Source organism: Idiotropiscis lumnitzeri, chromosome 21 (genome assembly GCF_059441095.1).
Source record: "Idiotropiscis lumnitzeri isolate Australia: NSW breed Sydney's pygmy pipehorse chromosome 21, RoL_Ilum_1.0, whole genome shotgun sequence".
NCBI classification, from domain to species: domain Eukaryota; kingdom Metazoa; phylum Chordata; class Actinopteri; order Syngnathiformes; family Syngnathidae; genus Idiotropiscis; species Idiotropiscis lumnitzeri.
Window position 1 is genome coordinate 799,709 of NC_142411.1, and position 17,073 is coordinate 816,781.

Here is a 17,073-nt window from a genome sequence, read left to right on the forward strand (position 1 = left end):
GGATGAGCTTTTATTGTGAAGGCATTTTGGCTTCCGGCGCATCTTCAACCTGCTGCAGGACGCGCACGTAACAAAACGCTCACGTGACCTTTATTGTGACGAGCTTGAGTGACGTTGATCGCGTGCGTGGACTTACACGCTTGTGGAGAAAAGCCAGTGTTTTATTTGTCAAATATTTGGTCCCGTACACTTGACATAAAACAAAACAATATGGTGGTGACGACCTTTGGATATTACTGAAAACTAACACCATCAGTATAAAAATACTCATTTGCACAAGAAAATAAAAGTCGTGACGTTACTGTTTACTGTTGCCGGGGATACGGGGCGTGTTGGCCGACGTCACGTGACCTTGTCATCATGACGTCGGAGCATTTATTCCGCCACCTCATTTCTTTCCTTTTTCCAAGTCAAACCGTTCAAGTATTTACCCCACCGACTGGTCCTACTAGTGCACAGAAGTGTCCATGAACTAGCGCGCTCGCTGTTCTACAATAAATGCGTTAGTAGGAAGGTCAAACTGTGCACAAGTCGAAAACTACATGCTGCTACTACTACTGGTGACATTTGCTACAAGTTAACATCTAACACATCTCACGCAGATGACAACTGGTGCAGTTTTGTTTCACAAATACTACTACTTTCCTTCCTGTGAGGACAGACCGTACTATTACATGGAGTTGAAGTTGGATATCATGAATAAAAAGCTACTAATGAATGACAAAAGCCTACTAGTCGAGCCTGCTAGAGATACTAGTAGGGGTTAATATTGTACTACGAAGCCAAAAGTTCCACTTGTAGGTCAAATGTTACAAGTGCACTCAAGTTGTTCTACTCCTGCACTGAATTGTCTAGTGAGGGCAAAGAGTTCATGTACTGCATGCTACTGGTGACATTATCTAGTAGTCAACTTCTAGCACTAGAAGCACGCAGATGCATCAGTGAACAGTTTTGTGTGAGTGTGAGTATGTGACACATGGCTACTAGTTGAGCCGAGTCATCTTACGAGTGCAGCATACTGGTTTCCTACTGTTGGAAAGGTTCATTGTGTACTAGTAGGCCAGAAGTTGTACTAGGAGTGGTAGCTACTAGTGCACTGAGTCATCCAAATAGTGAGTAGTGTACTCGTACATGGACAATTCAACACACTCTAGCAAATGGACTAAATGCTCAGACAACATTCCATTTGAATTCTCATTTTCTGCTGGAGCACTTTCAGGAGTTGAGCTTCTGGAACTTTTCTCTGAGATTTTTTACAAAGTTCTGCTGTCCACCCGCCGAGGTTTTCAAGCAGTCTCCGGCGTTTTGGACGTGGTCTTCGGAGGACGACATCGTCTTCAAGCTGTCTTGAGACTTGACAGGTTGGTTTCTCTGTTTGTACTCATCCGACTCCTGGTAGGCCCGGCAGCGGTCCATGACGGCCAAGATGGAGATCTTCTCCCTACTTGTCGGCGATCGGATCTCGACGTAAGCATCGTCGTCGTCGATTGTCTCAGCTGGTTTTGGTTCTGGCGAAAGCTTCCCCGTGACCAAGAGCGTCTCTTGTGGCGCCTGGCCTGCGAACTGGTCACCACCACCATTGGCGGCCCACTGCTCTTGGGTCTCGCGCATGATGGCCACGCTAAGCCAAGGGTCCAAGGAGTGAGCTCTGTGGAGCCCCTTGTGAGATTTAAGGTGGCCGGCGGTCCAAGTGGCGTAGGCGCGGCGAGGTGGGGCATCGCTCAGGGAACGCCGCCTCAACCTGACATCGAACATCTGCTCCGCGATGGAGGAACTCCGGCTCGCCACGCTGGACCCGCTCTGATCCAAGTACTTGGACCGCAGTTCTCGCACGTCAGGCCAGTCGAAGCCCTCGGTGGACTGAGGAACGCCGGAGGGACTGCGGGAGCAAATCTGAGCTGGAGAGAGGCCGGTGTCCTTGGGCACCGGCGACGGCAACTGACCCAGTGTTGGACTGCTGTGACCTAACAAACATTTCGAGGACACGTTTAATCACTGATGCTGAGAAACTTTTGCCACCCTCAGAAATATGCCAAGAAACATTACTTATCGTTTTCTAGATTAGTTTCTATGTTGGTGTGTGCGTGTGCGTATACGCTCTGCTCAGGCCCACAGTACCGTTCTGAATATAATTTTTCTGAAAGTGAGTTTCTATCGGGAATACCAAATCTAAAGTTGAGCGACGGCAGACGACTTTTCTTACCGCTGCCCGAGCTTTCCTCCATCGCACAGGCCAAAGTCTTCTTGGCCGTCAGGGTTGCGCAACTTCGCTGTCTGCTGAGCGGTTGGGCGCTTCTGATGCGCTGGCTGTACTGACGAGCAAGATGGCGGACCTTGCTGTCCACTTTGTCGTCCGCTAGATTCGCATCCTCGTCCGCACTTTGTGACCTGAGTTGGGCGCCTCGAGGAAGCTGAGCTCTCGGGACGCCGAGAGGAAGGCTCAGACTTGCAGCGTAGGTCGTGTTGGTGACTTTTTGTCGGAGCGGTGACGACGCGTTGGTCTCCTCTGAAATGGTGTCCAGGTCTACCTGAGTTCCCTCCGTTTTAAGTCGTCTGTTTGTGACATCGGAACGACAGGAAGTGGCACCAAGCTGCTGCTCCATCACCTGCCAAACTTTGAGCATTTCGTTGGAAGGTCGGAAGTCTTCATCCCCTGCGTTCTGTTGCCTTTGTGGTCTGGACCAGGAAAACTCTTTTGCAACCAACCCGGACTCTTTCGGATCTACGTTTCTCTGAGAGATCTTGTGTCCATCAAAAGAGTCAGTGGCGACCACGTGACCCCTGGAATTTAGTGGCAGTGAACGTGACTCTTCAGTTGGGGGCAAGGGGTCGGTCTGGTCGGGGATGCTGTTGAGTCGACTGACCGAAGTTTTCACGAGGCCTGCCGGAATGTATGTCAGACTCTCCCTGCGCTGGAGGCCGAATCCGGCATCCTGGTTCTCTGCGTTCTCATAGTAAGTCTTGATCTTCCCGATGAGAATTTGGTCCCGGCTGGAGAGGGTCGAATCTCGCCTTCGCAGTGCACCTCGTTCCTCGTCAAAGTGGGCGTTGCCCCGAGGAGAGAAGAGCATCCGGTCGGCGTCGCTCAGATCCGAGCCGACGCTGTTGAGTGGCGAAGACGGTCCGGGTCCGGAGTGTCTGCCGCTGAAGCTGAAGCGTGACCGTGGCAAAGCCCCCGGGGAGCAGACGTGGTCCGGAACCGGAGCGCCTCGCTTCACGCTGCTGAAGTGCTGAGCGATGGCGCCCGCTTTGTCCAAGACGGACGAAGGAAGGATGCTGCCGTTTGCGTCCGCTTCCTTCTCGCTGTCCTCGTCTTCAGACGACTCTCCGCTACTTCCGGCTTTGGATTGTGACTCGGCAGGGGCGGACGCTGGGTCGTCTGTGCACACGGGCTGTTGGGCGGGTTTCAGGCCCTCGGACACGACTTGCTCAGACAACGGGCGCGCCTCCGAAGGAAGTAGGGAAGCCAACGTTTCCTTTTCTGTGGACATCTGCAAAGGAAGGACGAAACTCCTTCAAGTGTGTCTCGAGATGAGAACCCAAAGAAAGGACCAGCCTGATCACCAGAGTGAAAGTGAAGGTGACTTGAGCCTTCCTCCCACCTCTGCTGAAGGCTGACATTGGAGCTTTGCTCGGACTTGAACTGACCTGCTCACAAGCCGCTTCGGGTCCTCCTGACTCCTCCTCTTCACCGAGGCCACTTTCGTCGTTGGAATCATTGAGGCAAACGTCGTTTGCCTCCGCCTCCTTCAACAGGTTACATGAGTTCATTAGCTGCCGTCGCTAACACAAAAAAAGCGTTCAACTGGAACACTCCAAGCATCCTTCAGTGCGATCATCAAACACTCGAAAACAACCAACCTTCCGGGGATTGAAAACGGCAAAACAATTCTAAATATTTACGCTCATCTCTATTCCACACGAAGGTTGGGTCTTGATGCACAAGGGTGCTTTAAGACGCAAGTTCAATGCAATACGTGACTATGCTCGCAATTCAAAACGAGTGTCTCGCAAATCGTTTCCACGTGAAATGAATGGAAACGCTCCAGCCTCGCCTTTAAAAATCGTATCAATTGTTGTATTTTGTAATGATGTGTTTTTAATGAGGAGAATTAGGCTCCTCCCCCTTGACTGAGTTTTAATCTGTTGTCATGGCGACCTCCTGAGAATCTGCATCTCGTAACAATTCTAATTGGATCTTTTCACGTGCTTCTTACCTTGGAGGCCACGCCCACTTGTCCTGCAAACAACAACAGGTCGATGACGATGGTGACACACCAGGATCAATATTCAATCGATAAACGTGAAAGCGTTTACCTTTGGACTTCAGCTCAAATCCCTTGTTTGCGTCTGAAACAGAAACACGCACATCAAGTTCTGCATGTCTCGACAAATCATCTCACTCATCCGTCACGTGTCTGTGTGGCTTTTCACCTCCCGATCGCGGAAATGGAAACTCGTCTGACGAACAGGACGGAACTTTCTTGAGCCTGTCAGGGCAGTAGCGATACCTGTGAGGATCTACAGGGGGCGACATGCGCCACGTTATCTCCACATGCGTACTGACCCACTTAAGAGGTCAAACTTGTTTCCGCAGCAACTCACATCTGGAATTCAAGATAGTGTCTTTGGCCTGCAACACGCAACGGGACAACTTTTGTTTACGTTCCACTTTCAAGTCATTGACACAAAAGCTGAAGTTGAAGGCAGCTGAAGGTGACCTTCTGCGGGATGATATCGTGGTGGTTTTCCAGAATGACGCGTTTGATGTGTTGAGCCCACATCTTCTTTTCCTCCACAGACTTGGCCTAAGAAAAAACATGACAGGTGGTCATGTGATGCGGCCGAGCCGCGACCCGAGTGAACGGCGCCCGCTGACCTGCACGGTGTGCGGCTGCTTGGGTTGCTTGTAGTGAGTCACGCTGAAGCTCAAACTGTCTTTGGTGCTCTCGATCAGCATCAAGGTGGAGCACTGAGGCGACAAGCACAAGGATGAGGCACATTCAACTTTTCATGAGCTCACCACGTGTCACGAATTAAGGGGCGTGGCCAAGCAAGCGAGCTCTGTCCTTCACATTTCATATCACGCGCAAAGTTTGCGAGCGTTGCGGTCGGCGCGTGAATGCGCATCTCACCGAGATGTGCGACTTGTAGACGTAGTGCTCGCCGCGCCGTTTGGTGATGAGCAGCACGCGCTCCAACAGGAAGAGGGTTCGCTCGGTTTTGGCCCGGTGCACCTTGAAGGTTCCCTCCAGGACCAGCTCGCCGTACGTGGTCAGGTCCGGACCTTTCCAGTTGAGCAGCAACGACTGCACCTCCTGCAAAAGCACAAACGCACGCCGGCTCGCTGCGTTTTCCAAAAAGTGCATGACGCTTGAGATGCGGCGGATTTCGAGGGTGGACGTGAAGCGAGCGATGAGAAAGATTTGCTTTTGTGCATTTGTGGTCAAGTTAGGCAAAGTGTCGTCGTCGTGACGAGTGCCTTTTTCTGACCTGCAGCCTGACGGCGTGCTCGTGTTTGCGCTTCATGTCGTTGATGTACCAGGCCACGGCCGTCATGGTGACGATGGCCTCCTCCACCACCTCGTAGCCTTCCTCCTCGGGGTCAAAGTGCTTGGCAATTTCCTAAAAAGCAAAGTGTTGATGTTGTTGTGTTGTGCGAGCGCATCGGATGTTGTAAAATGAAATGAAAAGCTTTCATTTGTCTCCCTGACTCGTCAGGTCGCTGGCATAAAAAGATGAACAAAGACGATGGCGTTTTTTGCACTTTGGGGCCAAAGAAGTGTTTTCTTCTCACGTTTGCTGTTTCACGTGGCTTTGTTTGCTACGGTGATTTTGCATTTTGCTTTGCTGATGTGTTGGTGGTCGGTGTGGTTCCTCATGCCCCGTGTCTCTCTCGGTCTCTCCTACACTCCGAGCGGCCGCCTCGTGCTCGCTCAAATGTGAGCAAGCGGCCTGTTATTTGGCGCTCTAGAAATCCATTTCCTGCGGCACTCTCTCACAACTCAGGAAGAAGACTTCGTCGTGGCTGGATTTTGGCTGACGTCATTGTCATCCTCAGCGAGTGTTTGGCGTGTGCGTGTGACGTCACCTGTAGCAGCAGGTGGTACTTGAGGATCCTCTGGACGGGTTTGAGCAGGTAGGAACCCAAAGGCAGCGGCCGCTTCAAGGTGGCCTGCCGCTCGCGGAAGAAGACGGCCAGACTTTTGTCCTGCATGCAGTCGGTCAGCGCCGCCACCGAGCTGCAACGAGCGGACGGGTCAGAGACGGCAGCGTGAGGCAAAGGTGGACGTGCGGACGGGCGCCGGTCTTACTTTGGGTAGTTGGTGCAGTACTGCGTGTAGATGTCAAAGTAGTCGCTCTGAAAGGAAAGCCGGCATGAGCTGGTCATTGACTTTTGCCAGCCGGAACGAAACGTTCGGGCGCATCTCACCTTAATCACGAAGCACCTGGCCACCGCCACGGCGTCGCGCTGGCACAGGTCCAGATCATGAAGCAGCTCGCTGTCCGAGCGCAACGACAACAACAACAAACTGGTTGGAGCGTCGGACGACGTCGTAGCAGCAGGCGAGCAACGGCTTTTGTTCTCTCCTCACCTGTTGAACTCGTAAATGTCCTCGATGTTCCCGAAAAGGAAGCAGACCTGCTCCGGGCGGATCTTCAGGTCCGCCTGGTCGATGATGTGCGCCAGGTAGTCCTAGCGGGACGGGACACGCTCGCATTGTGGGAACTTTTGGCCTTAGAATTGACACTTTTTTTTTTCATCCTCGAGTGCCTCACCTCCACGATCATTCGTAAGTCTCTCACGTACATCCTCTCCGTCTCGATGATCTCCGAGACCACGCGGTCTAGGTAGGTCAGCGCCATGATGGTGGTCGGGTGACGTGGCTTCTTCTGGCTCCGCCCCTTTTGGTCACATGGATCGGCCCCGCCTGTCTCGGGACACCGGCGCTCAGCCTAAGATTGTCCGGACCTCAGCACGGCGAGGACATCGAGCTGGCCGGGCGAGACAGAGAAGGCTCACTGATGCCCCCGCAGGAAGTGGGCGACTCTGTGGAAAGACGATTGACAGGAGAGCGCCATGGCGTTATGTCGCTGCGGGAACATGACATCTCAGAGTAACAACTAAAACGTGAGAGCCGAGGCAAGCTCGTTTCATTGACGCTCAAGACCAATCTGAGATTTTTCCTGCAAACCAAAGCTCATATTTGCCAAACCACAAAGAAATGTTGTGAAAAGGAAATGTGTCCTTTTTTAAATTCCTTTCATCTACACAAATGGAAACATTTAGAGGGCCGTCCTTTGACATCGAAGCCCTCCAAAATTCCATCTATGCACTCATGAGCGCCGAGATTGGACCACACCTTGACAGCTGGGAGAGTCAACATGACACAAGAGTCAAGTGGGGGAGAGCGCCAACCACGTGCCACACACACACAGACATTTCTTGGCAGGTTGGACTCCACGCCACTAGGGGGCGCAGACGTGAAGCACCTTGGCGACACGTAACCCACTTAGTGTCGGCTGGTTTCATGGCGATTAAGGGTGTGCTCATGCCCCCACCCATTCTGAGATTATCTCTCTCCCCCTCTGAAGCCATGCCGACGGACGGACAGACAAACGGCACCAAGGGCCAATCAGCAGAAGCACAACAATCCAAACACAAGTCAGCGACTTGAAAAACATCTCCACACAAGCCCAGTCAGTAAGTATTTGCACTTTGGGAATTCAAAAGCATCGTGCGGAAGCTTCAACTGCCACCTTTCAATCTCCAGACGTGACGGAGGTGCAGGCGGCACGCGACGCACATGCGTGTGTCACAACACGTCAAGAAGGACGAAAATGAGCGGGACGGCAACATTTGCGGCATTTCTTACCTTCAGGGCGGTCGCAAAGGCGAGCAGGAAGCAGACGAAGACAAAGTGGCAGCCTGACGCTGATCCAATTAGACACAAAGTGGCGGCACGTCTCCAGACGCCGCCTGGCGGATGGCCGCTATTTGGCAAATCTGCTTCGATCCGCCCTTTGCCAGCACCATGACACCAATCAGTCACTTGCAGAGGTTATTTGGTTTTACGTGAAACTCACCCTCAATATTGACACAAGTCAGTGTAAGCACATCAGCAGGTGGTCACGCAGACACTGTGAGTGTCAGAGTGACAGAAAGGCATCCGACTGGACCAGCTCAGAAATATTGCCGTTCGGCTGCAAAATTGATTTTGTACGCTCCCAAACGAGTGTTCTACACACACACACTGGGATCCATTATGCATTGTCGCAGATGCCGGCGGCCGCCTTCGCCACCACCCGCCCACCGCTTCACAACAACACAACCTTCATTTGGATGTCATTAAATGTGCTTATGTTGCAACAAAACAAAATAGAATTTGCTTGTGACACGAAGCATAACCTTTGAACTGCAGCCCATCCCGACTATCATTCATTCTTGTCGAACCGCCCTGAGCTCGACAAAACAGCAACATGACACAACAGACCTTAAACAAGGACACAGCAGCAAACTCAACGGCAACACAGCTCACCTTTGACATCAGCACAACACAACATCAACACAAATAAAATGTTAACTTGAACACACCTTCAACAGCAAAACAACTCACCTTCATGCATGCGGATGCCAGCAGATGACGTGTGACTTCCTTCACGCCACACCTGAGCACGCGCGCACACGCACAAACATACACACACACACACACACGTGTGTCAGTGGAGATGATTTTTAAACAACACGCGTTGATAACGTACAAAAGTAGTTAGAAACTTTGACCACTCCCACAGATCGACCAGATGCGGTTGCCAAGGTAACGGGCGTCCGGTTCTGTTACCATGGAAACGGTGGCACACATGTTCTCTATCTCGTCATCATGTGGACTGCCGAAACCAGTTTAGTGACGTCATCAGGCCAGGTTTCGCAAAGAAAGGCCGAATTGGAACATTTTCAGTCAGACATGTTTCAAAGTGCTTCTTAGTTTGTTTTAATACCACACCTCGTGGAAACTTTCGCATGACAAATTTCAGTTAGAACTTTTGACGAGTTAAAGCAAAGCGGAAAGAGTTCAAAACTTTCTGACTTCCTTGTTGACTAACAGCAAACATCGTCGACGACAACCATTTATTCCGCCACTTTGGTTCCTGTATTTATTACAAATGAGAATTTGTAGGTAAACTGTGTGTTTGGGACTCACCCTGGAGGAGGTCACAAAAGATATAGGGCTCAAGTCCAAGTCGGCGAAATCGGCAAAGTGGCCCTGCTTGAATTTGGTCAAGTCGAAGGACTTCAAGTGACACCGCCCCTGCGCGTGCGCATGCGCACAATTCAAAACTGCTCTCGATGGAGCGTCACTTCAAGAGCTTGCCACCAGAGGGCGACGCAACCTCGCAGCAAGTGATTTGGAAAGTGAAAAATATTTCTCAAATAAAAACAGATTTGTTCACAAAATGTGAGGAGCAAGAAATTTCAATAAAAGTACACCCATCCGTACACATGTTAGTTTTTGAAAGGTTTAAAAAGCCATCCACAGCAAGACCGAGTTTGAGTTTTTTTTTAATTTATTAAAAGCGACGCTGACCATAGCACAGGTGAGACACCAACATTCAAAAATTGCACCGAAGGAATCCTGACATTAGAAATAATCTTAGCAACACTCGAACACGTCTGCTTTGTTTCCCTGAATCCTTTTCACGAGGCTGCCTTTCTTGAAAAGTGCTTGTGCCACTAGATATTTATTTTCACCACCGGATACTTGTGTTTTATTTTATTTGAATCCATGTAATTGTGTGGTATTTTATACAATATACATTTTATAATTAAACTGAGAAAAATTGCCATTTATTTCATGTAATTTCCAGATCGATGGAGGGTTAACCCTAACGCTTTCTCCCAGGTTCAGGCATGTCTTGTGCGGCTAAGTGTCAATTGTATCCACCCATGGTTGCACATGTGGCGCAAAGTAGCTCGCCTTGCACCTCCTGCTGCGTGCCGAAGATGCCAGATGGCAACTGAGGGCGAGACACATCCCGGAAGATGAGCAGAGCATCTGGCAAAACTCACTTGTTGCTATTTATATGAAAAAACGTTGTTCAACTCATTGTCAGCCTGGCTGCTGCATGGCTCCTTCCTTCCACGAGCTTGTCAATCGGAAAGAAATCGGCACCCAGATTGAATCAGGAGGTCAAATGCTGTCCATGTGGGCCAGCTGTGGCCGCGGGCGTTCCAGAGGTTCGGTGGTGCTGTTGTAGACGAGCGTGTCCTGCTCCAACGCCAGCTGGCGGGCGGTTCCAGCGTCCGCGTGGCCACCCGAGCGCTCCTTGCGTTTCTTCAGGAAGCAGTAGCCCAGGACAGCCAGCAACGCCAAGATGGCCACCGACAGGATCACCGCCAGCGCCACGGAACCTGCCGACGCAGTGCAGCTGGGTCAGCCGGGTCACTGCCGGTCCCCGTTTCCGTCCAACTCACCCGAGCTGCTTTCTTCCTCTTCCTTGTCCTCGAAGCGTTCAAACATTCCTTTGGCAAACACGTCACGCTCTGCGAAGGAAGATGACGACATCAGCATCGCGGGTGCGCGCGCGGGTGTGTGCATGCGTACCTGTGACACCGTGGCAGGATGCGTCGCATTGGGTCTCCAGGGCGAAGTTGTTGTCGTTTCCATGACAACCGCCGTACGTGAAGCGCTGGCAGCGTGTGTTGAGCGGGTCGTAGTACCAGCGCGCGTGACTGGCGCGGCACGGGCCCGTTTGGGGGGCCTCCGTGCAGCGTGCTGGTGGCGGGGCCGTGCGAGAACGTAGCTTATAACGAAGAAACACACAAACATATCGGGCGCGGTCTCACCTTTTTTCTGGTTGACGTCGATCTCCAAAAGTTGAGAGAACGTCTCATTGACTGTAGAAGAAGAAGAAGAGGAAGAGGAGGAAGAGGGGCACCGGGATCAGTGCGTGCATGTATATATGTGTGTGTGTGCGTGCGTGCGTGTGCGTTACGTTGGCCGCAGTGTTTCTCGTCAACGGCATTGCTGCATTGGGAGATGCCGTCGCACTCCAAACTGGTCTCCAGGCAGCAGAGGTCGCTGCAACTCAGCTGGCCGGAAAGACACGCAGAGCCGCACACCTCTGAAAACGCACACACGCACGCACTCAACACGGTGTCCAGGGCATGTGCAGAGATGCATTGTGGGACTGACCGCCAGCCGGCACGGCGATGCGCTGGAGTTCTGATGACGTCGCTGTTGGGGTCGAAGCAAAACACCTTACTGTGTGTGTGTGCGCGCGCGTGAGCCTTTGTGAGAGTGGGCGCGCGCGCGTCTTACGCGTGACTCCGGCGCAGGCCTTGACGCAGTCGTCGCGGGACAAGTAGTTGTTGAGGTTTCCTTTGCAGCCTCCGAAGACGAATTCCTGACATCGCTGCTCGACGGCGTCGTAACGCCAGCGAGGAAAAGCGGCGCGACACGGACCCACTTTGGCCTCCGCCAAGCAATAACCTCAAACACAACACGCACGCCGGGACAGCATCAGCACCACGAATGCAACTTTTCTCAAGCACAACAAGTCTCAAAGGGCTTCACATACCCTCAGTCGACATCCTATGATCAAGGAAAAAAAAGGGATCTGGGTAAAAGTGAGAAACCACAGATGGGGGATTCCCCCTCCCAGTAAGATCAGGCTGCAATGGATGCCAAGTGGGCAACATTTGAAACATACGATTGTGAGTTCACCCCGAGAAAAAAAAAAGAAAGACGACGTGTGTCGAGCGCAGCAAATACTCACGGGCGGACATCTCGCCGCTCAGAACGAGCACTTGCACATCAGCGCTGTGCGAGCGCTCGTTGGAGTCGGTGACGGTGAGGCGAAACTGGGAGCGTCCCGCCAGCAGGTTGGACACTCGCACTTGCTCGGCCAGCTGCGTTTTCTGCAACGAGACGTTTGTTCTCGCCAATGACTCGCTCGAAAATGGGCAACCTCCATTTGGTGGCGTGGCGTCACCTCCATGACAACGCTGGCGTCTCCGCTCTGCAGCGTCCAGTCGTAGCGGACCAGGCTGGCGTCTCCGAGGGCCAAACTCTGGATGCCGTCCAGCGTGACGGTGGCGCCGGGTTGCACCACCACATCCTCACCTGCAACGGCGATGGGCGGTGCCGGCTCATCTGCGAAAGCGCGTGCTCATTAGCTGCCGCCAGACCTCGCCAGCCCACCGAGTGTCCTTTCTGTCGGCTCGGTGGCCAGTCCAGCTCTGGCCGTCTCGAATGTTTTCAAAGACGGCACGACCGTCACAACACCTGTCAACTGATAAACTTGGTGCCTCCATTTCACACGCGCTCGTCGAAATTGCGACGCAAATCATCAAATTGTGATCCTGGTGTATCGTTACAGCCCAACCAACAGTTGCGAACTTTTCCAAATAGCAGTCAAAGTTGGCAGCTTCGAGCCTCCGCGAGAATAAGAAAATGTCAGCAAAAGCCCACTAGAACATCTTGGTTTGGTCTGCAGCAGGTGTGCGCTGACTGCCTTAGTTTGAACGTTGAACACGTGACACCTCACCACAACCACATTCTCTGAGCTGATTTTTTTGATTTTTTTCCAGTTGAATTGTAGTAGAGGTTGTGAAATGTTTTGACTCCCCCACCCATTTTTGGCACGAGCAAAACGTAACCTTGTCCTACTCACCTGCATCCTGCGGGCCTTGCAGGTACTTCCGGAACTCGAACTCCCTGATGACGCTTCGGTATCCGGGCCGGCGGACGAAGCGGCACACAAACCTGTTTCTGGGCGCGCAGTCGAAGAGCGCGCACGTCAGGTTGGCGTCGGCGTTCGCGATGTTGCACCGCGGGAGCTCGCAGCAGGCGGCGCGACACTCGGGCATGGAGGGCGCGTGCACGACGGCCAAGAGAACCGCGCCCTCCTTCACGGCGTCCTCCAGGTCCACCACAAAGTCTTTCTGGCCGTACCGGAAGCTGCCTACGCAGCCCGAGTCCGCCGCGTGATCGCCGCGAGCACGCGCCGCGAGCAAAAAAAACAAGAAGGCGCGGAAGGGAGGCCAGGGCGACATGTTACTGTTGCGAGAGTCCAGACGCAGCCGTCATGCGTTTTCTCGCCTTCACGTTTTCTGTTACCTGTTCGCAAACAGGAAAAGAAACGAGCCACTGGCCCCGCCCAGCTCGCTGACGTCACGCAGGTGACTCACCTCCACTGGATGCCCTGCAACTTTTTTTCCGTCCGTCCCTTCATGTTCATGTCAAGAATTTGTCAGCAGACATGATCATGCGGAGGACCGTGGACTGGTCGCCAGACCACATTGGCGTGCATGTGGACAAACCACTGACTGGTCTTCAGACATCCGGGGAAAAAAAAGAAACAACGGGTAGGTCGCCAGTCAACATCAGATGACATGTAGACCACAACCTGAATCCTCGACAAACCTTACCGCTGAAGGACAATGTGGTGCCAGGATGGCCGAGTGGTCTAAGGCGCCGCGTTCAGGACCCAGTCTCCCCAGGAGACCTGGGTTCGAATCTCAAATTTCCCCATTGTGGGACTAATAAAAGGAATATTATTATTATTATTTGTTGAATGAAGCTCCTAGCGAGCACTCTAACGAGCAAGTCTGATTTTGGAACGTGACGGCCAAACAACAGCGACATACGAGTTCATTTGCTTCCATGACATGAAAAACCGGAGCACTAAATCCATGTTGGGGCCGTCACACATGGACTCCTCCTTCTTGGGTCCAGGAGGCTGTTTTTCCTCAAGACTCCATAAACTTTTGTCATTTTCCCAAAGGATCAAGAATTCGGTTTTGGTCTGTTGTCAGTCTACATGTGTTGCTGCACCGATTGTTTAGAAATGTGTTCCAAACGCTACGACGACGACAAAAGTGGCTCACGTGTTTTACCTTCAAGGACACAGCGCAAAACTTTCAAAGTTTTATTGACAAAGTGAAATTGTGTCTTTTGTTCAATGCGAGGAAAACTTGGGCAACTGGTTTCCCAGGATGACGCGTCGCTCCACGCCCTCCTCGGAGAGGGTGGCCATCCGGATGACGCCGCCGCTGGAGCCGTCTCGCTCCATGGCCAGCGCCAAGGCTGATGGCGGGAAAAAGGCCGTTAGCGTGCCATTGCGCTTGCCGACTTCTCATTTGGCGACGGCGGAAGGCGAACGCGTACCTGCAGCAGTCAGCTCCAAACATTGCTCTTTGTTGAGGCCCACCTTGTAGTTGGAGTCCATGAAGCCGTAAATGTACGAGCTGCCGCTGCCACCCACCGACACGGGCTGCCTCACAAGCATCCCGCCGATCGGCACGCTGTACACCTGACGTGCACACAAACGCACAACGGCAAATTCTTCTTTGCCTTCTTGACAAACAGACCACAAAGGCTACAAATAATCTTCATTTCAATTATTCTTTGGCCTACCACACTTGGGGAGGGGAGGGGGGGATGGAAATAATAAAAAATTTCCATCGGGGCCTTCCGGAGAGGCCATGAAATGGCCTCACGACGACGTTACTCGCTCACAAAATTACCTGTCCGCCCTTCCTGCGGTCCCAGCCGGCCACCAGGATGCCTGCCGTCAGCTCCTCTCTGTAGCGGTAGCAGCTAGCTCGGAACAGGTTGGCCGCCGTCTCGACCAACGGCGGCTCGTCCAGCTCGATGCTGCGCGAGGGACCAGACAGGGCAAACGTTTTGGTGGCGGCGCAAACTCGTCACGTTCATTCCATTCAAACAAACGACCAATCATCAGCAACTTCTACGCGATTTCCACCTGCTGAGCAGCTCAGAAAAGACGATTCGATGGACGCCGTCGATCAAGTCCAAAAAGTCAGTCGGTGGTTCCCAACCGTTTTTCCGCCGTGGACCGGTTCATACAAGTTGAGAACTTTTGTGGAGCGCCCTCGCTCGGCGCTTATTGTGCTGAGCGATTTTCGTACGTGGTCTGTTCTTTTACACATTTTGCTAGCTTGCAGGTTAATATTAGCGTCGTGCAACCGAGATAATTAGCATCACGCGGTAACAGTTGTGTTCTGCAGAGCCAAGTTATTTCCAAATTTTCTGAATGCGTCACATGACTCGGGAGGGGCGTGCAAGTGAGAGGATTGAGCGGACCGAAAGGGAGAGGGGAAGCTTTGTGTAGCTAAAAACGGTTGTTGCTCCGTTGTTGGTGTCGGCTACGGCGCAGTCGCCGTGTTCTAACAATAAAAGGGAGCAAACTAAACTAACGGCTAGCTATCTTGACGTGAAATGCTACATGTACCTACGGAGCAGAGGCCTTTCTCACCTGTGGAAACCCAGCTGATAGGTGACCACGTCAGCAATGGCCTGAGTGTCGGCGGCTGAGCCAGATCTGCAAGACAAAAAGGCAAGAGAAGACGCACGCGAGCAAGAGGAGGAGTGGCGGAGACTTAAAGAGGATCAGCATGCGGCGTAGGCTGACCTGCAGCAAAAGATGCGATCGTGGATGGGTGTCAGTTTGTCCGTCACTCTGTTGGCGATGTACGCTCTGACAAACAGCACACATGACACAGTTGACAGGTTTAGATGCGAGCCAGCGACAGCACACGGACCAAAAACACAACTCGCTAGTTACCCAGTCGTGGTGCGGGAGTCGGCCCCGATGACCACGCCGCCGTCGTACTCCACCGCCATGATGGTGGTCTGTCACACAAGCCACAGACAAGTTATTAATAAACGTTTGAATTAAAAAACAATCATGCTATAAAAAACAAAGTACAGTTGTAAATTCAGCTGCCTGAACACTACACATGAGAGTGTTCCCCTGCTTTTTTTGCCAAGAAAACTAGTCATTTGGTTTGTTCGCTGGCAGCAAACAAAGCATATTTCATAGAAAATGCTGCTGTGCCACCTTTGCACCATGAAGTTCAATTTAATAGCTCCTGTGGAAATAGTTGACGTCATGGAAAATGGCAAAATATCAGACAAGAGTTTCAGATGAAGAGGTTGCTTTGATGGATCCATTTTCAGTTGTGTTATTACCATGTTGCTATCGCGTTTGTATGGTGTGATGACGAGTTAGTTGTTTTGGAAAGGTTTGTTGTTTTCTAAAAGGCTAAACTAGACCCACTGATATGTTACTTGCCATATGTAAATAAAACACAGTTTGAGAAGATCGTGACAGTCGCGTCGTATTCTACATTTCAGTTTGTACTATGATTTCCACCAAGATAATAATCAATAAAAGTGACTACTTTCCACATAACCCTGAATTTGCCAGCTGTAGCTTATGTTGAAAAGGTTCAAGTGCAGAAGCAGAATGAAAAGAATTCTGCTGCTTTGTAGCATCGCCTGCATCGTTAGCTGCTCCACAACATTTGCTGTCTCATCCAGCCGCTGTACAGTAGGAAACTATCTTCAACGACAACGGAATCTGGTTTAGGATTCAGTGAGCGGCCATGACATATACTGACCCCTGTGCTGACTTCTTGGCCGCTCCAGTCTGGAACTTGTTGAGTTTGTGAGAAAAGGTTTTGCTCGCCGCGCGGCATCATCGTTGCAGTTGCCGCCATCTTGCTCCGATTTGCTCCCTCGAACTCAACTACAGGAAGCAAGCTGCCTTTTAATAAAGCAACTTTTTTTCTTCACAAGTGGGCTGGTTGTAGTACTTTAAGTACAATTATTATATTGGCATCGTGTTATAAAGCTTATTTTGTCTCTATATTTGTATTTCGATACGATAAATTAAAGTACATCCACTGTTTAATTTTGGAGAACTTTGCTCAGGCATATTGACGGACGCCTCTCAATTGCAACGCGAAGGCTGTCACGGACGTATTAAAGAATGAACTAAATTCCCAAGAAATGTATATTTATTTGCTGTAATTAAACTGTGAAGTCATAAAAAAACAAAACAAACAAACAAACAAAAAACAACAAAGAATGTACTAACAATTGGCCCCTCGCCACTGAAGCCGAAGGGGAGCCATCTTACGTTGCCACTGTTACTGACAACATTTGTTATAATTTCTCATAAACACTGTTTTAAGTGCGCATTTCAGGCTAGTATCTCTATATGGAGTAATTAGACCTCTCAAAGAGTCATCTTCACTGTTTG

At 51.3% G+C, this 17,073-nt stretch overlaps 3 protein-coding genes across 5 annotated transcripts; all 3 read right to left on the minus strand.

Moving 5' to 3' along the window:
• Positions 1–140: 140 nt before the first annotated feature.
• LOC148316261 (pleckstrin homology domain-containing family G member 3-like) lies at positions 141–9,344 on the minus strand. Of its 3 annotated transcripts, none has more exons than XM_088285844.1 (18): positions 9,204–9,344; positions 8,619–8,670; positions 6,781–7,051; positions 6,597–6,697; positions 6,434–6,503; positions 6,315–6,361; positions 6,092–6,242; positions 5,494–5,625; positions 5,136–5,318; positions 4,880–4,972; positions 4,722–4,808; positions 4,606–4,633; positions 4,435–4,521; positions 4,318–4,350; positions 4,218–4,240; positions 3,649–3,783; positions 2,204–3,491; positions 141–1,964 (listed from the first exon to the last, which is right to left on the minus strand). In XM_088285844.1, the coding sequence occupies exons 3-18, from the start codon at positions 6,865–6,867 to the stop codon at positions 1,216–1,218; spliced, it is 3,294 nt and encodes a 1,097-aa protein (XP_088141970.1). In that variant the 5' UTR covers positions 6,868–7,051; positions 8,619–8,670; positions 9,204–9,344; the 3' UTR covers positions 141–1,215. The 3 variants fall into 3 exon arrangements, with proteins under 3 accessions (XP_088141970.1, XP_088141972.1, XP_088141971.1); XM_088285846.1 differs by having other exon boundaries at positions 3,649–3,747; positions 9,204–9,342; XM_088285845.1 differs by lacking the exons at positions 8,619–8,670; positions 9,204–9,344 and adding an exon at positions 7,878–7,978.
• A 202-nt stretch (positions 9,345–9,546) lies between these two features.
• Positions 9,547–13,150, minus strand: LOC148316262 (kunitz-type protease inhibitor 1-like). The gene is made up of 10 exons (XM_088285854.1): positions 12,676–13,150; positions 11,995–12,155; positions 11,779–11,920; positions 11,322–11,492; positions 11,196–11,237; positions 10,996–11,124; positions 10,847–10,897; positions 10,605–10,775; positions 10,475–10,543; positions 9,547–10,411 (listed from the first exon to the last, which is right to left on the minus strand). The coding sequence occupies exons 1-10, from the start codon at positions 13,055–13,057 to the stop codon at positions 10,191–10,193; spliced, it is 1,539 nt and encodes a 512-aa protein (XP_088141980.1). The 5' UTR covers positions 13,058–13,150; the 3' UTR covers positions 9,547–10,190.
• A 768-nt stretch (positions 13,151–13,918) lies between these two features.
• On the minus strand, positions 13,919–16,577 carry psmb6 (proteasome 20S subunit beta 6). Its single transcript, XM_088285857.1, has 7 exons — positions 16,430–16,577; positions 15,592–15,659; positions 15,439–15,504; positions 15,283–15,348; positions 14,531–14,660; positions 14,172–14,316; positions 13,919–14,090 (listed from the first exon to the last, which is right to left on the minus strand). Exons 1-7 carry the CDS (start codon positions 16,526–16,528, stop codon positions 13,963–13,965), a joined length of 702 nt encoding a protein of 233 aa, XP_088141983.1. The 5' UTR covers positions 16,529–16,577; the 3' UTR covers positions 13,919–13,962.
• Between the last annotated feature and the right edge of the window lie 496 nt (positions 16,578–17,073).

Coding starts and splice junctions, on each gene's coding strand:
- LOC148316262 (XM_088285854.1), bottom strand. CDS start 13,057: ATGTCGCCCTGGCCTCCCTTCCGCGCCTTCTTGTTTTTTTTGCTCGCG. Junction 10,898..10,995: donor CGAGAAACACTGCGGCCAAC/GTAACGCACACG, acceptor CTTCTTCTACAG/TCAATGAGACGTTCTCTCAA. Junction 10,412..10,474: donor AGAGGAAGAAAGCAGCTCGG/GTGAGTTGGACG, acceptor CTGCGTCGGCAG/GTTCCGTGGCGCTGGCGGTG.
- LOC148316261 (XM_088285844.1), bottom strand. CDS start 6,867: ATGGCGCTGACCTACCTAGACCGCGTGGTCTCGGAGATCATCGAGACG. Junction 4,973..5,135: donor TCTACAAGTCGCACATCTCG/GTGAGATGCGCA, acceptor TTGTCGCCTCAG/TGCTCCACCTTGATGCTGAT. Junction 3,492..3,648: donor CCGAAGCGGCTTGTGAGCAG/GTCAGTTCAAGT, acceptor CTTCCTTTGCAG/ATGTCCACAGAAAAGGAAAC.
- psmb6 (XM_088285857.1), bottom strand. CDS start 16,528: ATGGCGGCAACTGCAACGATGATGCCGCGCGGCGAGCAAAACCTTTTC. Junction 15,660..16,429: donor GCCAAGAAGTCAGCACAGGG/GTCAGTATATGT, acceptor CTTGTGTGACAG/ACCACCATCATGGCGGTGGA. Junction 14,317..14,530: donor ACCGCAGGAAGGGCGGACAG/GTAATTTTGTGA, acceptor TGTGCACGTCAG/GTGTACAGCGTGCCGATCGG.